Below are 16,388 nucleotides of genomic sequence, written 5' to 3'. Positions count from 1 at the left end.
TGGTGATGCTTCTATATCAAGTGGCGTAGCGGGGATCAACTCCAAAATTTCACATGGAAATTGGTATCAATTACGATTTCTTTGGAAGTATTATTGAAATAGAAACAACTTTAACGGGAAACGCTTTTCGTTAAATTCTGCGGTTTAGGATCTACGTCTGTTATTTGAAGTTGAATTGCTACTATCAGTCCACGCGGCACAGGCATTTTTCTCTGTTCGTAGTGCACGTAGGTACTTCAAAAAAAGGATTCAAACTAAACCAGTAGTGTGCGTTGTGTATGGTGACATCTCCATTACTCTTGAAGGTCGCTTCATCCGTCCACAGAATGTCCCGGTGGAAACATGGGTTTCTTGGCACTCATCCACTGACAAAACTCTATACGGATATGTAAAGCTTGTTGTCGGAGTTCCTGATTCAGATGAACATGGTCAAGATGGAGCACGTTGTTGAGAAGAATCCTCCAAACCGTCATGTTGCTTATCGCAGCATCCCTGGTGAATCGTGTTTTCGAGATTTGGGGAACCACATGGACTGCAGCAAGGATGCCGGGAGACCGTTTATCCTTAACACGGCGCCTGATCTGCTGACGTCTTTTGTGTTAAGAAGGGACATGCCCAGCCCTCTGCACACCAAGTGCAAAAGACGAAATGCTTTCCTCGATCCCAGCACGATTGGTAAACCTTTGTCCATATAGCCGCGCAGCCTCGCGATAATTCTGCCGACTTCACTCAATACTATTAAGATATCAAAAGCTACGATATTCGGAAACATCGTTTGGGTTCCCTCAAGCACACGAAATAATAAGCAATAGGAGCCGAAATCAATAAACATTCAACACTTTATCTTTCAACTATAAAACAACAAATATTCAACTGTTTTATATCAGAACTTTTTTTCCGCTTTCTTTCCTTCTTCTACTTCGTCAGATGGCACCTCATTAATGTATTTTTCTCTACTAATAACCATCATACAAAAATTTCTACCTTTTCACTCCTTTTTGCAGCTTCTTTCCCTCTTCACCCCCGTCTTCACCTGTATCTCATTCTTATGTGCAGGTGTAGCTTTGACGCACGACACTTTGAACTACTTACATGTAAAATTCAATTCTTTGTATGAATAGGCATGTTTATAAGGAACAAATATCTGAGGCGACAGAATGAAACACAAAGTAATACTCTGTATTATAGGTTTACAAGTGTAGTGTTCCTAGTCTAAAATGATTACAAGTGATTTACGCCGAATATAATAAGTGAGTATATATGAAAGATTGCACTATTAGATGTTATTTCCCACTGGCAGCATATTTTTGCACAATGTACAAAACCTGTATTTTATGTGTTCAAGTGCAACGTTACTAGTACGAAACCATTACAAGTGCTATTGAAATTCATACCATTGACAAAACCCATTCCTTTCCATCTTGGCTTGCGCACATAGCCCCAATTGCTGACGGTCTTGCTCCTTTTGGACCATCATTCCCTCGCTAGCGCACGGGCCCCCAGCTTTATTCTGCCCTGACCTGAGTGGATAGCATTCGTGTTTTAATGGCCAACTAACACAGTTTGGTTTGAGTTTTTGCACTATAATATTTAATTATTCATCCTTGTATCTTTCGTTGATCTGTTGCGACATTCACTTGTAGCGAGAAAAAATGCTTTTGTACACTGATTTAACAATGCACATCGCATAGATATAGCAAATCATGTAGCATTATTGGAAAGGGAAGTAACCATGTTTTGTGAATTTTATTCAAGAGTGGAAGAAATGAATCTAGCTGCTCTCACTGTATTATTGATCTTCATTTGGGCCTAATTATCTATATACTAGCAGCCTGTGCTGGATGGATACAAATTCATTGAAAACATTGTCGTTCCTGCATCAGGATTCATAAAACTCGTAGTGCCGTAACAAGACGGAAGGTTGGTGTAAGGGCGCACTGCCTCCCCCAATTTCAGTAGGGGACTTGACTGGTGTCCAACTTTTTGTTTTGCACAAATTAGTACCTAACTCAAGAGTGCAAAGCATTTTCCGAAAGTAAACCTGGCAATATAAACATGTGAATATTAGTTCACATTTTTAGGGGAAAGGAGGTAGCCCCAGACATTATAACACATTGAACTGCCTCTTGATGAAAAGATGTAAAATTGCCCCGAAATAAGCCTGAAATATGGAATGTGAACTTTATTAACAAACTGAACATATCGACATAAATGCTAAAATAATGAAATAAACAAATGGCAATACAGATCGCTAAATTTCACATATTGAATATTGGCGAGCACTAACGAACACGTAAGATGTTTGAAAAACATTATATTCTACGCGTAGAAGGAACAATAACAAAACCTATCCAGGAAGCTAACAGTGGTAAAGTGTAATGGATATCTGTTGATTCAATTGAGGTGCAGTTACATGAACCCAGCCATCGCAGGATTCACACTACACCCAGCCTTCATTGAACGTTTCACCACAACTTATACATTTAGTGGGGCTTTCTTGTTAATATTTTCTCATTGTCTGTGTAGTGGTTCATTAGCTTCTTGTGACCCCTAATGAAGTTGAACATTGTGAGTCTTCACAAGTACGTCTAGTGTATCATCTTGCAACACGAATCAAGTTTGCGGACAGATAGTCGGTTTGTAAACATCTGAGGGTTCAGTGAATATATTCCGGTGCACGCAAATCTATTGAGAGCAATATCCACGCGACACACGTTTCAACATGCCTCTGAAACAAGTTTAAAGCCGTAAATTAGTTTGAAATAAATAATTGCTATCTTATTTTCAGATCGGTGTTATGGTTGCAACGACTATAATGCTTTTTCCTCTACCGAAGTCGATGGTGATAAGTAGCTTAAGATTAAAAGGTAAAATCTTCTATCCTACAGCGGCCTAGGGTGGTGATTTAAAGGATCTTTCTTTCTTATCGTAATTTTAGAAGATAGTATAGTTGTATCTCTCTGCTTATACGTGCTCCGGGGCAGGTAGTTATAGAAATATTCCTTTGCCTATTACGGCTTCATAAGTTGGATTTAATAAAATCTCCTTAACACAAAACGATTTCAGGAACAGTTTAGGAAGGTTAATAGTTTAGGCTATCAGCACTGGAACTTATTCTTCTGTTCACTTGAGGTCTTCTTTTATGGCTGTCCTCTGAAAAGAAAGTTCGTGAGGAGGGGGTTGGCCATCTCCGATTTCGTTCGGAACCAACTTTGCGTCTTTCTGGTATCCTCCTTCCACCGTCTGTTGGTGATGTTTTGAATAGAGAAAAAGTGCTCGTTAATGAAGCATGCTTTATGGTAGTTGCTTACACCTGAGGTACGGAACCTTACAGCCCCCGCACCAGGAACATAATTCACAAGATTATTTGAAAAGTACAAATATTGTTGTGGAAACATTTGTTAAAAAGGTTCTATTTTCATGGCAAAATCCTTGATACGTGCAAGTGAGTAGGAACATAAGCCCGTAAAACTTTGCAAAATTCACCTTTGGTGGAAAGTTGAATTCTGTATTTTTGGCTTTCTTGCAGAGATTTTAATAGAATTGCCTGATACTAAATGTCCGAAAACATTCAGCTCTGAGTAAAATAAATTTGTCTTAGGTGAAACACAACACTTTTTTTAATTTTTAAAATGAAATTCCGATAGCTGTTGTTGAAAACTGTAGCCTCCCAGTACGATGTCATCGGCAAAAGATCTTATTCGTTAATGAATGTAAAATCATCCTAGTTGCAATTAAGAGAGCTTGCGTGGTAGTTTTATGACCCATCACGCATATGAGAATTTTGTAAGATTTTCTTGTGTGGTTGAACTTGAAGATCATGTATCAGCGGTTTTTCGGATGGAGAACACTGCCGATTTAGGGATTCTCATTTTGTGATTGTAGCCCCTATAATGTCCAATTTCGTCCAGAGTGTATAAAAACATTTTTATATTTGTATAATAACTCATGAATGGCCTGTTTCTGGGACCGGTCTAAATTAGGATTAATATCAAAAACATTAATTTCTAAAAATTGTTATCTATACTTCAAAGAAATGACAACCTCTTCTTTTCCTACACAATTTTTATTTTCTTCTATTTTGTACGCTGTCATTGCTGGAAAAGATTAATCCTGGCATGCCACAAGGTCCAACACTGACGTATTTTTCCTTAAAGTTATAGGATAATTATTTGGATTGGAAATTACATCATGTTGTTTACCTTGTCAAGGAAGTCGTAGAGAAACGATACGAAGAAAGATGCAGAATCTTCAATCTGTCTTTTTGCTATTACCGGAATAAATGCGTGGAAAAGTCGAACTAACGTAATGAGTTTGTCGATAAATGAGCAAGCTTGCATTTGTCTAAGTATATGTGTGGTGTGTTGTGATAATATGTTTTCCTGGTTCTTTTCTGGTAATGTTGGCTTTTTATGATTTTAAATAGAGATATAAGATTCTTTGTTAAATCGATTGTAACATAAGCGTTTAAGCAAGTCTAAACTAAAAATAAAAGGAATACTTGATTTCTTCCTCATACGAAAGTAATGAGAGAATGCCGTTTCCCAACTTTGAATGATACCATTGCTACATATCTCAAGGTAATAATTTTATTTCATATGCCTTTAACCGCTGTTTAATGTGGTATTAATTCAACATCAGGAAGTAAATATTCGAAAGGCCAGATGGAAATGCGGGATCCGGTTTCCAGTAGCACTGTTCGTCTGCGTAATTTAGTGACTATTTATAGGCTTTTTTCTCTCATTAGAATTGCTTGACCTTTGAGTCCTGAACAAGCGTCGGCCCTATTTGCTTTTTGGACGTTTAAAATATGTAGAAGCACAGTACCTACGCTTTCTGCATATTGCGAAGTCCAGTATTTGATCTTCTGTTGTGGATTTTGTTGGAGGGTTTGTGGTGTCCCCGGTTTTGCTCTATACTTCACCCCGTTCTAATAGTTTTTTTTTTGTTCCGATGCTTATTCCCTTAATTCCTAAAATTCAGCGAAAATACTTCCGAACCTCTTGTGTTCTTCAATAACGATCCAAAAACGAATTATACTTACTATCTCCAACAAGTCATCATCTTCTATTGTAAGGGAAGCATCGGCTTTCCCTTTTTTAGGTTCTCCCTTATACACTTCACAGTTCTTCATATCCACAGTCCATGTTGCTACAAGCCTTTTGTTTTTCATTATATTGTACTGGACAATAGCATTCACGGATTTGGCCTTCTGAGGTTCTGCTTGTATACGACCTTCTATACCTTGAAACACCAAATCACTTTTCAGTCCTGCGGAAACGTTGTTCAGGGCTAGTGACGATATCACATCAGTAACATCAATGTACGCACCTGAAAATAAAATATAAGAAGAAGTATACAACATCATACAAAATATTAAAAAGCATTAAAATTCAGTATAAAGCTTTGCTCTTTCCTGTGACAATTTAATGTATGGATAAGAAAATAAATTAGTCTAACATTAACACTTTAACTCTGAAAATATGTGATCTGGTAAATCGGAATCTTTTAATTATAAATGTATTCATACATGACGTGTAAGATGCATCTAGTGAGTGGACAAACTTGTACTCAGAAAATAGAGAAGTAGATTCTGAAATAAAAGCTTTGTACAGTAAGGGACACTTTTGGATGGTACAGTCATATGGAGATTTACGGCAAAAGTGCTCCACCAGCTGAGTCCAAAGCATTTGCCGGGAAGTATGCAACTAAATTAGCTGTAAATGAAGACGGGTAGCATAATCGCCAGGCACTGAAAATTCCCGTACACTCCGCGAAATTCCCATTACCAGAAAATTCTACAGCATCATTTCTCCAAAATGAAATGAATCTTAGACGTGTAGTTCTTATGGCAAACATATTACTTCATATTTCTCCTATTTCTGAAGATACATTGAAACAAAAAATTAAAGTTCAATACTGTTGCTGTTGGAAAGAACACTCTTTTAGTCGTTTGCTCTGAAATGACTTTGCAGAGCCTGAATAAATATTCTGTCACTTCAGGAGGTTTAGGAAGAGCGGATCCTCTCCCCTCCTTCAGTCTGAAAACACATACATTTAACCAAATGCTTAGTGAGAGTGAGCTCACTGGTATAGCACTTTTATGATTAGAAGTTTTGCTCCCAAGCCATCTTATGTCATAGCTGATGACATTGGAGAACGAGAGATGCAAATGTGATGAAAGAATGATACGGTCACATGCGCTAATTTATAATTTGAAACAAAATGATCGGATAGGATCCACATTTTGTCGCAAATTTTGATTTTGTAATTTTGATTTTGTAGCATGTAAAAGCTCACCCGAATCTGAGAGCATCCCACTACCAATTGTTGAATTCAAGTGGAGATCTCAGTTGAGAGCATCAGATGATTACGGAGGGGGATACACATCTTAAGATATGGGAAACAAAGAATGAAAAAATTTGGAAGTGCCCTGGACATGATTCGATCCATCAAACTCACGATTACCAACAAACGACACTACTCACTCATCCACGGAGCCACACAACGATAGGCAGTTATATGTCAGACACAGAACGTTTATTTGTAAGGGGAAAAGCTAAGGAAATACCCCGTTTGCAGTTTTTCTTTCCCTGGCACTAACTTAATTACTGTTCTCCCAGCCTGGGAAGAATATTTTCCACCCCTCTAGAAACTTTCCTAACAATTTTCATACATTTATATATAGCAGCACATAACATTTATCCATGGCTGTTCTGCACAATTATACTTACAAAAAACAATTACTTCCAATTCTATTAATTCCAGTACCAAGAAAAGAGAAATACTGGATATGAAAATCTATATCTTGCCAATAGTCTTGCAGAAAATATAAAAAAAATTCAATTTTTCTATTTGGAACAGGAGGGAGCATACACGCAGGTTGCGCCCATGAGATTTATTTTGCGGAGAAGGGGACAGAAATTTACATTTAAAATGGCAAAAGCGCACGTTTAAATATACCATAATTTTACTTATAAGAACGCCAAATACGAAGGAGAACGAATGTATTCTCTTTGGCTTGAAATAATAAACTTATGGCTGAAAATAGAAGTGAACAGAGACTGATGATGTTTAGGAAGAATGCATGCTACCACGCAGTGACGTAGCCAGGAGGTCTGGAACCTCCGACATTTGCATAAGTTGTTAAAATAAGGCCTAAGGGTAGACACAGATACCGAAGAGACCTCGCGATCGAGTTCGAGGTTTAAGTCGCAGTCGCACCCTCGATACTGGCACAAACACATGGATTCAAATGGGTGTGCTCATGCCGAAGATGTACGCTACATAGGACCTACAGGTTGACCGCGAGGGTGAATTAGTGGTCGCGATGATAAACAACCGAGTATGTTTTTACATCGATCTTCAGCGGAAGCATCGCTATGGCTCATGTTCTCTTTGGTTCTCCCGCTGCATGGAATAAAGTCTTCATTTGTTTAAAATTTCGTCTGCAGAGGATTCTGTTTGTCTATACTCGAGAGGTTTTACTGCACTGTTAAATTTGATTATGAAAGATATATTAATAGAACTAGTGAGGAATGATTCAGTAGCAACTGAAATGTGAGTGTCCGGTAAGTTATTCATATTAATTTGAGAATTATACTGTAGCCAATTATTATATAAGGCAGTGGCGGTTACAGGTAGGGAACTTTTGAGCTGAAGTCCGTAAATTGTGGAATTTCTAAAGAAAAAAAGAAACTACTGTTAATTATATCTGTTTAAAAACTCCACTCCTCTCCCCCAATTCCGAGATTAATAATAAAGAGTTTCCTCCTAAATTTGTTACTGATATAAGGTAAAGAAATACCCGTAAAGACAGGCAAATATCCATAGGGAGAAAACGTCAGATAATGGAATTGCAGTGACGAAACTTCATTTGCTGCAGTTAATACCGCCTCCAAACCGAAACCTGAAAACATGTTTTTTAATTTTATTTTACTGGGAAATGGTTTTCCGCCTGAGTGCTGAATAAGGGCATTTCTTCACAGAAAATTGAAAGAAAATTAAAATTCTTTGATTTATTGATGGAGATGGACAAGAGATGTGGCTCAAATATTTTTGCGGAACAAGAGACGAGACTTCAGCATTTCACATGTTTAGTCTCGCGGCCATCCCTATCTATAAACTGCTTGGTCCTTTCAATTTCAAAATGTTGTTTTGCAGTGATTTTTATGCAATAATTTCAGATGTGTTACAGTAATGTTTCTCCTCATACTGAGGACTTACAGCGGGGGTGCGACCTCCTCGTCATGTGCGCCCTACATCCATCTAGACCTAGACATGGAGGTAGCGACCACTACTTAAACCTCGACTTTTATCGGGAATTCTCTTTGGTATGCCTTTACCCTAAGATTGCAGTTTTATTCAAAATTTATCCAAGAGTGAACCCCGGACTCCCCCCAAATGAACGTTTAGCGAGCAACCCCCCGAAATCAAATCCTTCTATGTATGAGACATGCAAATCAGTGTCGAATTCATTAGAGGAGTGGGAGAAATCTCGCTAACAATTTAGGCACTTTTTTTGGTGGGGAAAACGAGAGTGTTTAATGTGGGAGAAATTTTGTTCAAGCACCTGGAGGGATAGTCACCCCTGGCCCAGGAGAGGAGTGCAATTTTTAAGTTGCCACGAGCTAGCCAAGAGTCTAAGTTCTTTCCCCTCCAGAAAATCAGTAAACAAAACTGGTTACTACTATGTTAGTTAAGTTTTATTTGGAAGAACCGTCTGCTAAAAACTACTACCAAATAATCAGACATAAAGCATAGCTAATATTAAAAATGTCCGGACAATGTGATAATTCTAAAACAGAAAGAGAGAGAGAGAGAGAGAGAGAGAGAGAAAGAGCAGAATTAGAACTGCACATAATAGGTCCCTACGGTTATAATTTTAAACAAAGGAACGCTTTCCGTTACGTTTCTTAGATGAGTTGTTAGCGTACTGGACTTCTGCATATAGGGTCACGGGTTGGGGTCCACGCGAAGCACATTGTTTTGTAGCAACATTTATTCTGAGCATTCCACAAGTTCTGTTAAGACATATGTAGTCTCAGGCAAATTGAGCCGAATCTATTTTCAAATATGAGACTTCTTATTATATGTTTATATTTTACTTCCAATATTGCAAATTCGATTTCTAATCTTACAACGTTAATCCACTCACTGTCCTACGTCAGATTATGATGACATTTTGCACAGCGACGGCAGCCGAGTGGTACTATAATATTTTATTTTTATTGTGATACGTTTAAATATAGTGCGGAAACGTAACTAAGAAGAAAGGTTTGTTAGCTCGTACGATACACCATACACCCCTGGAGGAATTTCATACAAATTTAGCATACGTATCTATTAAAAAGGAAAAATTTACTGAAGTGGTAAGACACTAAAAGCAACTCTGTGAGCAGGAAATAGCCAGGGGAAACGTACGGGGTGTGTGGACCTCAAACTTGGTAAAAATACTTATAAGAATTGAGGTAAGGCTTTGTTGCACTTTCTGTCTTGAGAATAGTTCCGAGACAAATGGATTGAAAATCCACTAATTCCGAGCGGGCACGTTTAACAAATACCTCAAAGCGCCAAATTGGTATAATCAATAATAAGAATCTGTGAAGGAAGAACACTTGAATAGCTTAGGCGTGCCTACGGAATTAGCATAAATAAAGGGGGAAAAGTAGGACCATGGCTTCCCACAGCGGGGGTCGAAGTTGCCCCCACTCTGGATTTGCAAAACAATTACGGTTCTTTCTAGATACGTGTCAAAACACATTAGATTTATTTACATACTATAGTATTGAACGTATTCACTGTAGTTATGCAATGTGCTTTAATAATAGCTGTTTTACATTAGGTGTTGCGAGCCACAATGGCACAATAATTTGGCGATCACCTCTTTTAAGTGAGGCCCTTAGTTCGATCCCATCTCGCGCCAAGTGATCTTTGTAGTAGACAAACACAGTGTGGTGGTGGATTTTCGTGGGGTTCTCCCGTTTCCTCTCACTCCTTTGATTCCATCATTTCGTTATCTTCATCAACACTGTCTCCCTTAGTCTACTCACCATAAACGTGGGACGTAAACCTGCATATTTAATTTTACATTAAGTATTATGTGATTCAAGGTCTGTGTATTCGCAACTTAGGTTACGTCACGTTTCTCAAAAAGCATTTTCAGTGACCGTACATCCTAATTCATATCTCCATTGGATTTCGTGAGAGAGAAATGTGCATCACAGTAAAACCAAGTGAAATTTCACCACTCAATTGCAAAAAGGATAAAAATAAAAGGAACTCGAACGTGGGACTGTTGCGTGGAAAGCAAGGAGTTTTCCAGTACACCATTACGATACTCCGCGACACATTTAATTTATATTCGTTATAATTTGATAAAAATAGCTTACTACTTTCCCACAAACATATTCACATGACTTGTTTCCTCCAAATTGCAATTCACGTGGAAACGTATATTTTTTCTCAGGAACACGAATAATGTCAGAAACGATTAGAAGAAAAACAATGACCCACACCTAGAATCGAACCTAGCACCTTCGGAACTACAGACAGCCACTCTAACGACACGACTACAAAACAACTAGTTCGTAGCGTCCTTATTCAATTATTTCCAACCATAAAATTATATGTTACACGTAACAAACAGCGAGGGATCATTTTGTTTATTGGGCACCTTGTTAGCTATTTTATCATACTATACCGCATTCTGTTAGAACAATCTGAATTTTGCTGCGAGAAAAAAAATATGAAACAGTAATAAAGAAACAATTATCACCAGTCACAATATACAAATCACAGTGAAAAAGCTTCGTAAGTTCATAACATAGGAACGAAGCTTCTAGCAACACAGCATGTATGTTGTACAATGGTTAAACCACGTGAATCCTGTTCGGCGCACTCTGCTTCGAATCCACAGTAGTGTAGGTTGATTTTTTTCCCTCAACAAAAAGACATCATTCTTAAAATAGCTGCAACGTAATGTAGAAATCGGTCGGTTGCATGCAGAAAAATAATGCAGGATTCAGAAGTGTTGTATTCAACAACGATAGTGAAAATGACATAGAATGAGCAGAGGGAAACAGTACTTTCACGTCATTTATTTGTCCATATTTTCTTGGTAGAAAAGTTATTGGCAGTTGGCTGTAAACAATATTATCCACATAGTTTGAAATAATTTGGTCAATCCCTTATTGTAGTAAAGGGTCTAGCGGAGTAAGCATGTGAAAACTGCCCCCAAACATATCAGCACCAAATTTACAGTATCGATTAACATTTATGAGAAACTCAGTTTCGAAAATTTTCAGTCCCCCAATCGCTTTTGGAGTTGTGTTGGAAGAGGGAAAGGAAAATTGAAATTATTTTTTTTTCTGAACGGCTCAACCGGTTTTCATGAAAAAAATGTTAGCTGTTCTCAACAAGAGAAAAGCCGGAAAATATTTGAAATTTTTTGGGTTGAAAATTGGTCAACTTTTTTTTTGAAATTTTCAAAAAAAAAAAATAGTGGAAGACCAACTGGGACACTCACAGAAGAACAACTAATGTTATTAATATAATCTTTGCCAAAGATTATTAACTTATAAAAAAATACGCAAAACTTTTTAAAAGGAAGAAAAATAACACAATTTTGCAAGCGGAGGCAAAGAAAACTAACGTAACCAGACTAAAGACGAATCATTTACAGCGTAGTGATCGTGGTTCAGTGGTCAACGCGCTTAACCGGTAGTCTGGAAATTCTTGGATCGAATACACGTCGGTCATTTTTTACTTAAGGAATTTTGATGGTGATTGATCAGCGATGACACACGTTCTATTATATAATTAGATATTTTAATTCTCGGATGTTTCAATATTTGAACCATCAAATCTTTAGGAATAATAATAGTAATAATAATAATTTCGTAGAAGATTAAAATAATTAACAATATATAATGTTTTCATTTTAGGTTAAGGTATTATGAGTCTGCTGTTTGACTTTTGATTGAAATTACGATTCTTCATGTTTTTCTCTATATTTTTTGTGAAAACACGTTAATGAGCAATAGAAAATACAGCTGTTTTTCGATTCGGATTGGTTTGGGTTAACAGCTTGAAAATGAAATCTTTACACTTAATGCCCCACTATTATGCCTGTTAGGTTGAGAAAGACTATGATTAAAGCAAGTGAATTATAATGGAGGAATTGGTGAAATGAGAAAGTGGGAGTCCCGAGAAAACCCACGAGCACGATGTTATCCGTCTCAAGCTTACTTGCCTTGGGAACGAACCAGGTACCCCACCCATCAGATAGTTTAGTAGACGAAGTTTCAGTTTCGATTCCGGTGGGAGAGCCTTTGAAATATTAAATGTCCTCGATGTATCTGTCTTCGTGTCCCTGTCGTTCAAGGTTACTGGAAATACCTGTAAAACGAGAATAACCGAACATAATAGAGATAAGTTACGAAGATATTTTCGGTCTTCTTTAAAATTTAAACTTGAATTCTCGACTATAATCGTCGTTTCATCGTCAATAAAATACCGGAATCGTAAACATTTGCAATTTGCTATATAGACGAGTGTTTCTTGACTCTTACTTAACAGAGAAGTCTTAGGGTAGTGGCGTGCTTATTCGCTTCGTGAGTTAGGGATCCGTAGTTCGATTCCCTACGAGGATATTGAGAAAAATTTTATAATTCAGAGTGTTGATATTTCTGGTGTATAATAACATGAAAAATAGTCAATTTCTGTCGTTCTTACAAGTCAGAGTTGAAACGACTTTCTTCACAGAGGAAAAACTAACAACATGACGTCACAGGCTACAACCTCGATTCTGTCTGAAAACTTCGCGTGTTTCGCAAACAATTCATGTATACAAACGGGTCATCCTTCAGGGCTAGTATGTCATAAATTTGTATGAAACGTCGTTGTGGAATTGTTTCTAAGTTCTTCCCCTCTTACTAGAAATAATAATATTTTCGTTCGCCATTTTCAACACGTTGCATATATTCGTTCAACAAAAATTGGTATATAGGAACTATTCCTTTTATATATTTGTTTGTATATTTTGTTAAAATATCAATATAACGCATACATAATCCAATATCTTTTACCCAAAGAAAGGGTATTACTATGTATCGTGATGAAGACAAATCCTACTTAGTTTCTGTTAAGGCATGCGAAGGTTCGATTTTCATATTGTCTAGTAGCTGACACCTTCTTTCCCTCTCTTTTCCTCCCAAAGTATCTCTTATAAGGCAATTCATCCTTATAGAGGGTCCAAAAAATGTCTTTTCATTTTTCTTAACTTCAGTATGCTTATTTGCATTGGAATAGAACGTAATATTGAGGTCTCCAATATTCAATAATAATAATATAGAAGAAAAATTCTGTATGAGGACACATTTTATTAACATCTGTAAAATCGCCCCTAGCCTTAGGCAAAATTTAAAAAATAGTCGGAATGGGAGAGAAGTATCAGGACCATCGGGAAATACCCTCTGCATACGTTCCTACAACTATCTAATGCTAAACGGAAAGTTTCCAGGCACATTTCACGTAGAAACTAGGGACACTGAAGAATCGTAAGAAAATTTGTTTTTAAGTAATGGTTATGGCGGCTAAGCTACAAAAGACGTCGATGAAGAGAATGAAACAAATTTTGGAATGAAGAAAGTGAGAGGAAGCGGAACCCGGAGAAAACCTGGACACACGGTGTTTGTTCAGCACAATGCCCACTAGGCGGGAGCTGGGTGGAACAGGGTGAACCATTAAATTAACAACACTTCAATAATAACATAATAATAATAGTAATAATAATAATGGTATTAAAAGTTTTAAACTAATAAACTTGTAGAATATGCAGATGTAATTATACAAGCTTTGCTACAAAAATATATACACAGGGCATAATTCAGTAAGCTTTGAAATACAAAGTAACAAAATAACGAATAAGATTCAGTCTACAGAGCTATTGTTACTTAAAGAGCGGCATACACTATTTCGAGAATCGAGATAAGACGAGAAATATTTACGATACTTTTCGCCACCTCTTGATTCTCATATCCAAAGCGAGACGATAATTTGAGTTAGCCTTGTCCCGTCTCGAATGTAAAATGTTCTCATCCCGATTTTGTTTGGTTTGCTTTAGAATCTAAATAAGAAATTTTTCTTCTCATGGGCAACATTAAACAAAACCGAAATATTTTTTGCCTAATATCACGTTTCTGCTTGTAATGATATGAACTGAGCGATAATAAGTTTCTAGTTTTTAATCTTCTATGAGACAATAATAATTATTATTATTACTATTATTATTCCTTAAGATTTGATGCTTCAAGTATTGAAACATCCGAGTATTCAAATATCTGAATATAATAAAACGTGTGTCATTGCTGATCAATCACAATCAAACGTCCTTAAGTAAATAAAAGAATGCCCGACGTGTATTCGATCCAAGAACCTCCAGATTACTGGTCAAGCGCCTTGACCACTGAAACACGATCATTACGCTGTGAATGATTCGTCTTTAGTCTGTTTACGTTAGGTTTCTTTGCCTCCGCTTGCAAAGTTGTGTTATTTTTCTTCCTTTCAAAAATTCTCTCGTGCTACTTTTATGGTGACAAGTTAATAATCTTCGGCCAAGTTTATATTAATAACATTAGTTGTTCTTAAACCTTTGATTCACAAGTTTGTTTCTTCTTCACATGAAACTGCAGGTATGACAGATTTAATTTTCATACTCTGCATTTGTTTCAAAGCAATAGCCAATAAGTGGTCAAAGATTTATGTACGGCACGATACATTTGCCTTTTTTCACTATGAGGTACACTTGCGAACAAAATGAAAACAATATATGTTGTCAGGGACCCTCTCAAGACAAAACTGGCAAAAGTTGTGGGTGTCCCAGTTACTTCCACTAATTTTTTTGAAAATTTCAAAACACTTTTGACTTCAATTTTAAACATCAAAACATTTTTTAAAAATCCGACTTTTCTCTTGTTGAGAATACCTAACATTTTTTTCATGAAAATCGGTTGAGTCGTTCAGGAGAAAAAAATAATTTCAATTTTCCTTTCCCTCTCCTAACATCCCTCCAAGAATGCTTGGGAGACTGAAAATGTTCGAAACTGAGTTTCTCATAAATGTTAATCGATACTGTAAATTTGGTGCAGACATGCTTGGGGGCAGTTTTCACATGTTTATTCCGCTAGGCCCTTTACTACAATAAGGGATTGATCAAGTTATTTCAAACTATGTGGGTAATATTGTTTACAGCCAACTGTCAATTAAATTTTCTACAAAGAAAACATGGACAAATAAATGACGTGAAATTACTGTTTGCCTCTGCTCATTTTATGTCATTTTCACGGGGACGCGGCAGAAGTCCTAAACGGCATTAGACCTAAAATGCACAAGTCCTAAAAATTATTTCGCGGCACAAGTCCTAAATGGCAGAAGTCCTAAAAGGCACAAGTCCTAAAGTGCAGAAGTCCTAAAAATCTCTTGTGGTGCTACCATCGCGTCCGTAAGAAGAATACTGTCAATCTGTTAGTCAAAGTTTTAGATATACTGTTTCATATTACAGAGCCTTAGTTCTTACAAGTTATTTGTATAAATACATATTCTATTGTACTGAAATAATAAATAAATAAATAAATGAAGCCTATTGTCCTTTCTTACTCTTTCCATGATATATTTCTATGTTGACAAAATTTTAACTTTCTACCAAATGTGATTCCCAGATCTTTCATAATGTCTGTTTTTCTCTATTTCCACACCATTGACTTCATATTAGTAAAAAATATTGCGTTTTAGTTATGTACGTCATAAATTTTGCTTTCCTTGTGTTGTTTTGAAGTAAATTATATTTACACATATATTTCTTGTACAGAAGTCTTTCTGTAGCAAATAATTGTCATACTCGTAATTAACTACTCCTGGGATACGGCTGTTTCGGTGTAGGACGTTTTGGTGCAGGGCGTTTCGGTGTACGGATTGCTCGGTGTAAGACGTTTAGGTGTGAGGCTGGTTCGGTGTAAAAGTTCTAATGTTTACACCGAAACGTCCACTCTTCAAAATGAAAATTATTCGTTAGGGAGAAATAAATTCACGAAGTAGAATATATAAATTAATAAATAAAATAAAAATTAATTGTTTCTGTAATTGGCAAGGGTTGCTTATTTATAGTGAGTCCCCTCGCTTCACTCTATGTCAGAACTTCTTATATCCTCAAATGTTATAATTATTAATTGATTGGGAAAACGTTTTACGGTAATGATATATAGTAAAAAAGTGTGTGATGTATAAACATTGTGTACACCACACACACCTTATTACGGCAATAACTGTGCACAAATCGCAAAATGCTGCACAATCTTTGAAAGAAAATTTTCAAACACAGGTGGTTTTTC

The 16,388-nt window shown here is 36.7% G+C and overlaps 1 protein-coding gene across 4 annotated transcripts in view; it reads right to left on the bottom strand.

The window, feature by feature from the left end:
• Mfe2 (peroxisomal Multifunctional enzyme type 2) overlaps positions 1–16,388 on the bottom strand; it is a 638,089-nt gene that overhangs the window by 86,079 nt on the left and 535,622 nt on the right. For all 4 annotated transcript variants that reach the window (XM_081748535.1, XM_081748534.1, XM_081748536.1 and 1 more), the window contains exon 16: positions 5,045–5,331. In XM_081748535.1, coding sequence (XP_081604661.1) covers positions 5,045–5,331 — 287 coding nt within the window. The remainder of the gene's footprint in view (positions 1–5,044; positions 5,332–16,388) is intronic.

This window comes from Thermobia domestica, chromosome 2, assembly GCF_964235325.1.
Source record: "Thermobia domestica chromosome 2, izTheDome1.hap1.1, whole genome shotgun sequence".
NCBI classification, from domain to species: Eukaryota; Metazoa; Arthropoda; class Insecta; order Zygentoma; family Lepismatidae; genus Thermobia; species Thermobia domestica.
Note: the sequence above shows the minus strand (reverse complement) of the source record. Positions and strands in the feature narration are given on the sequence as shown.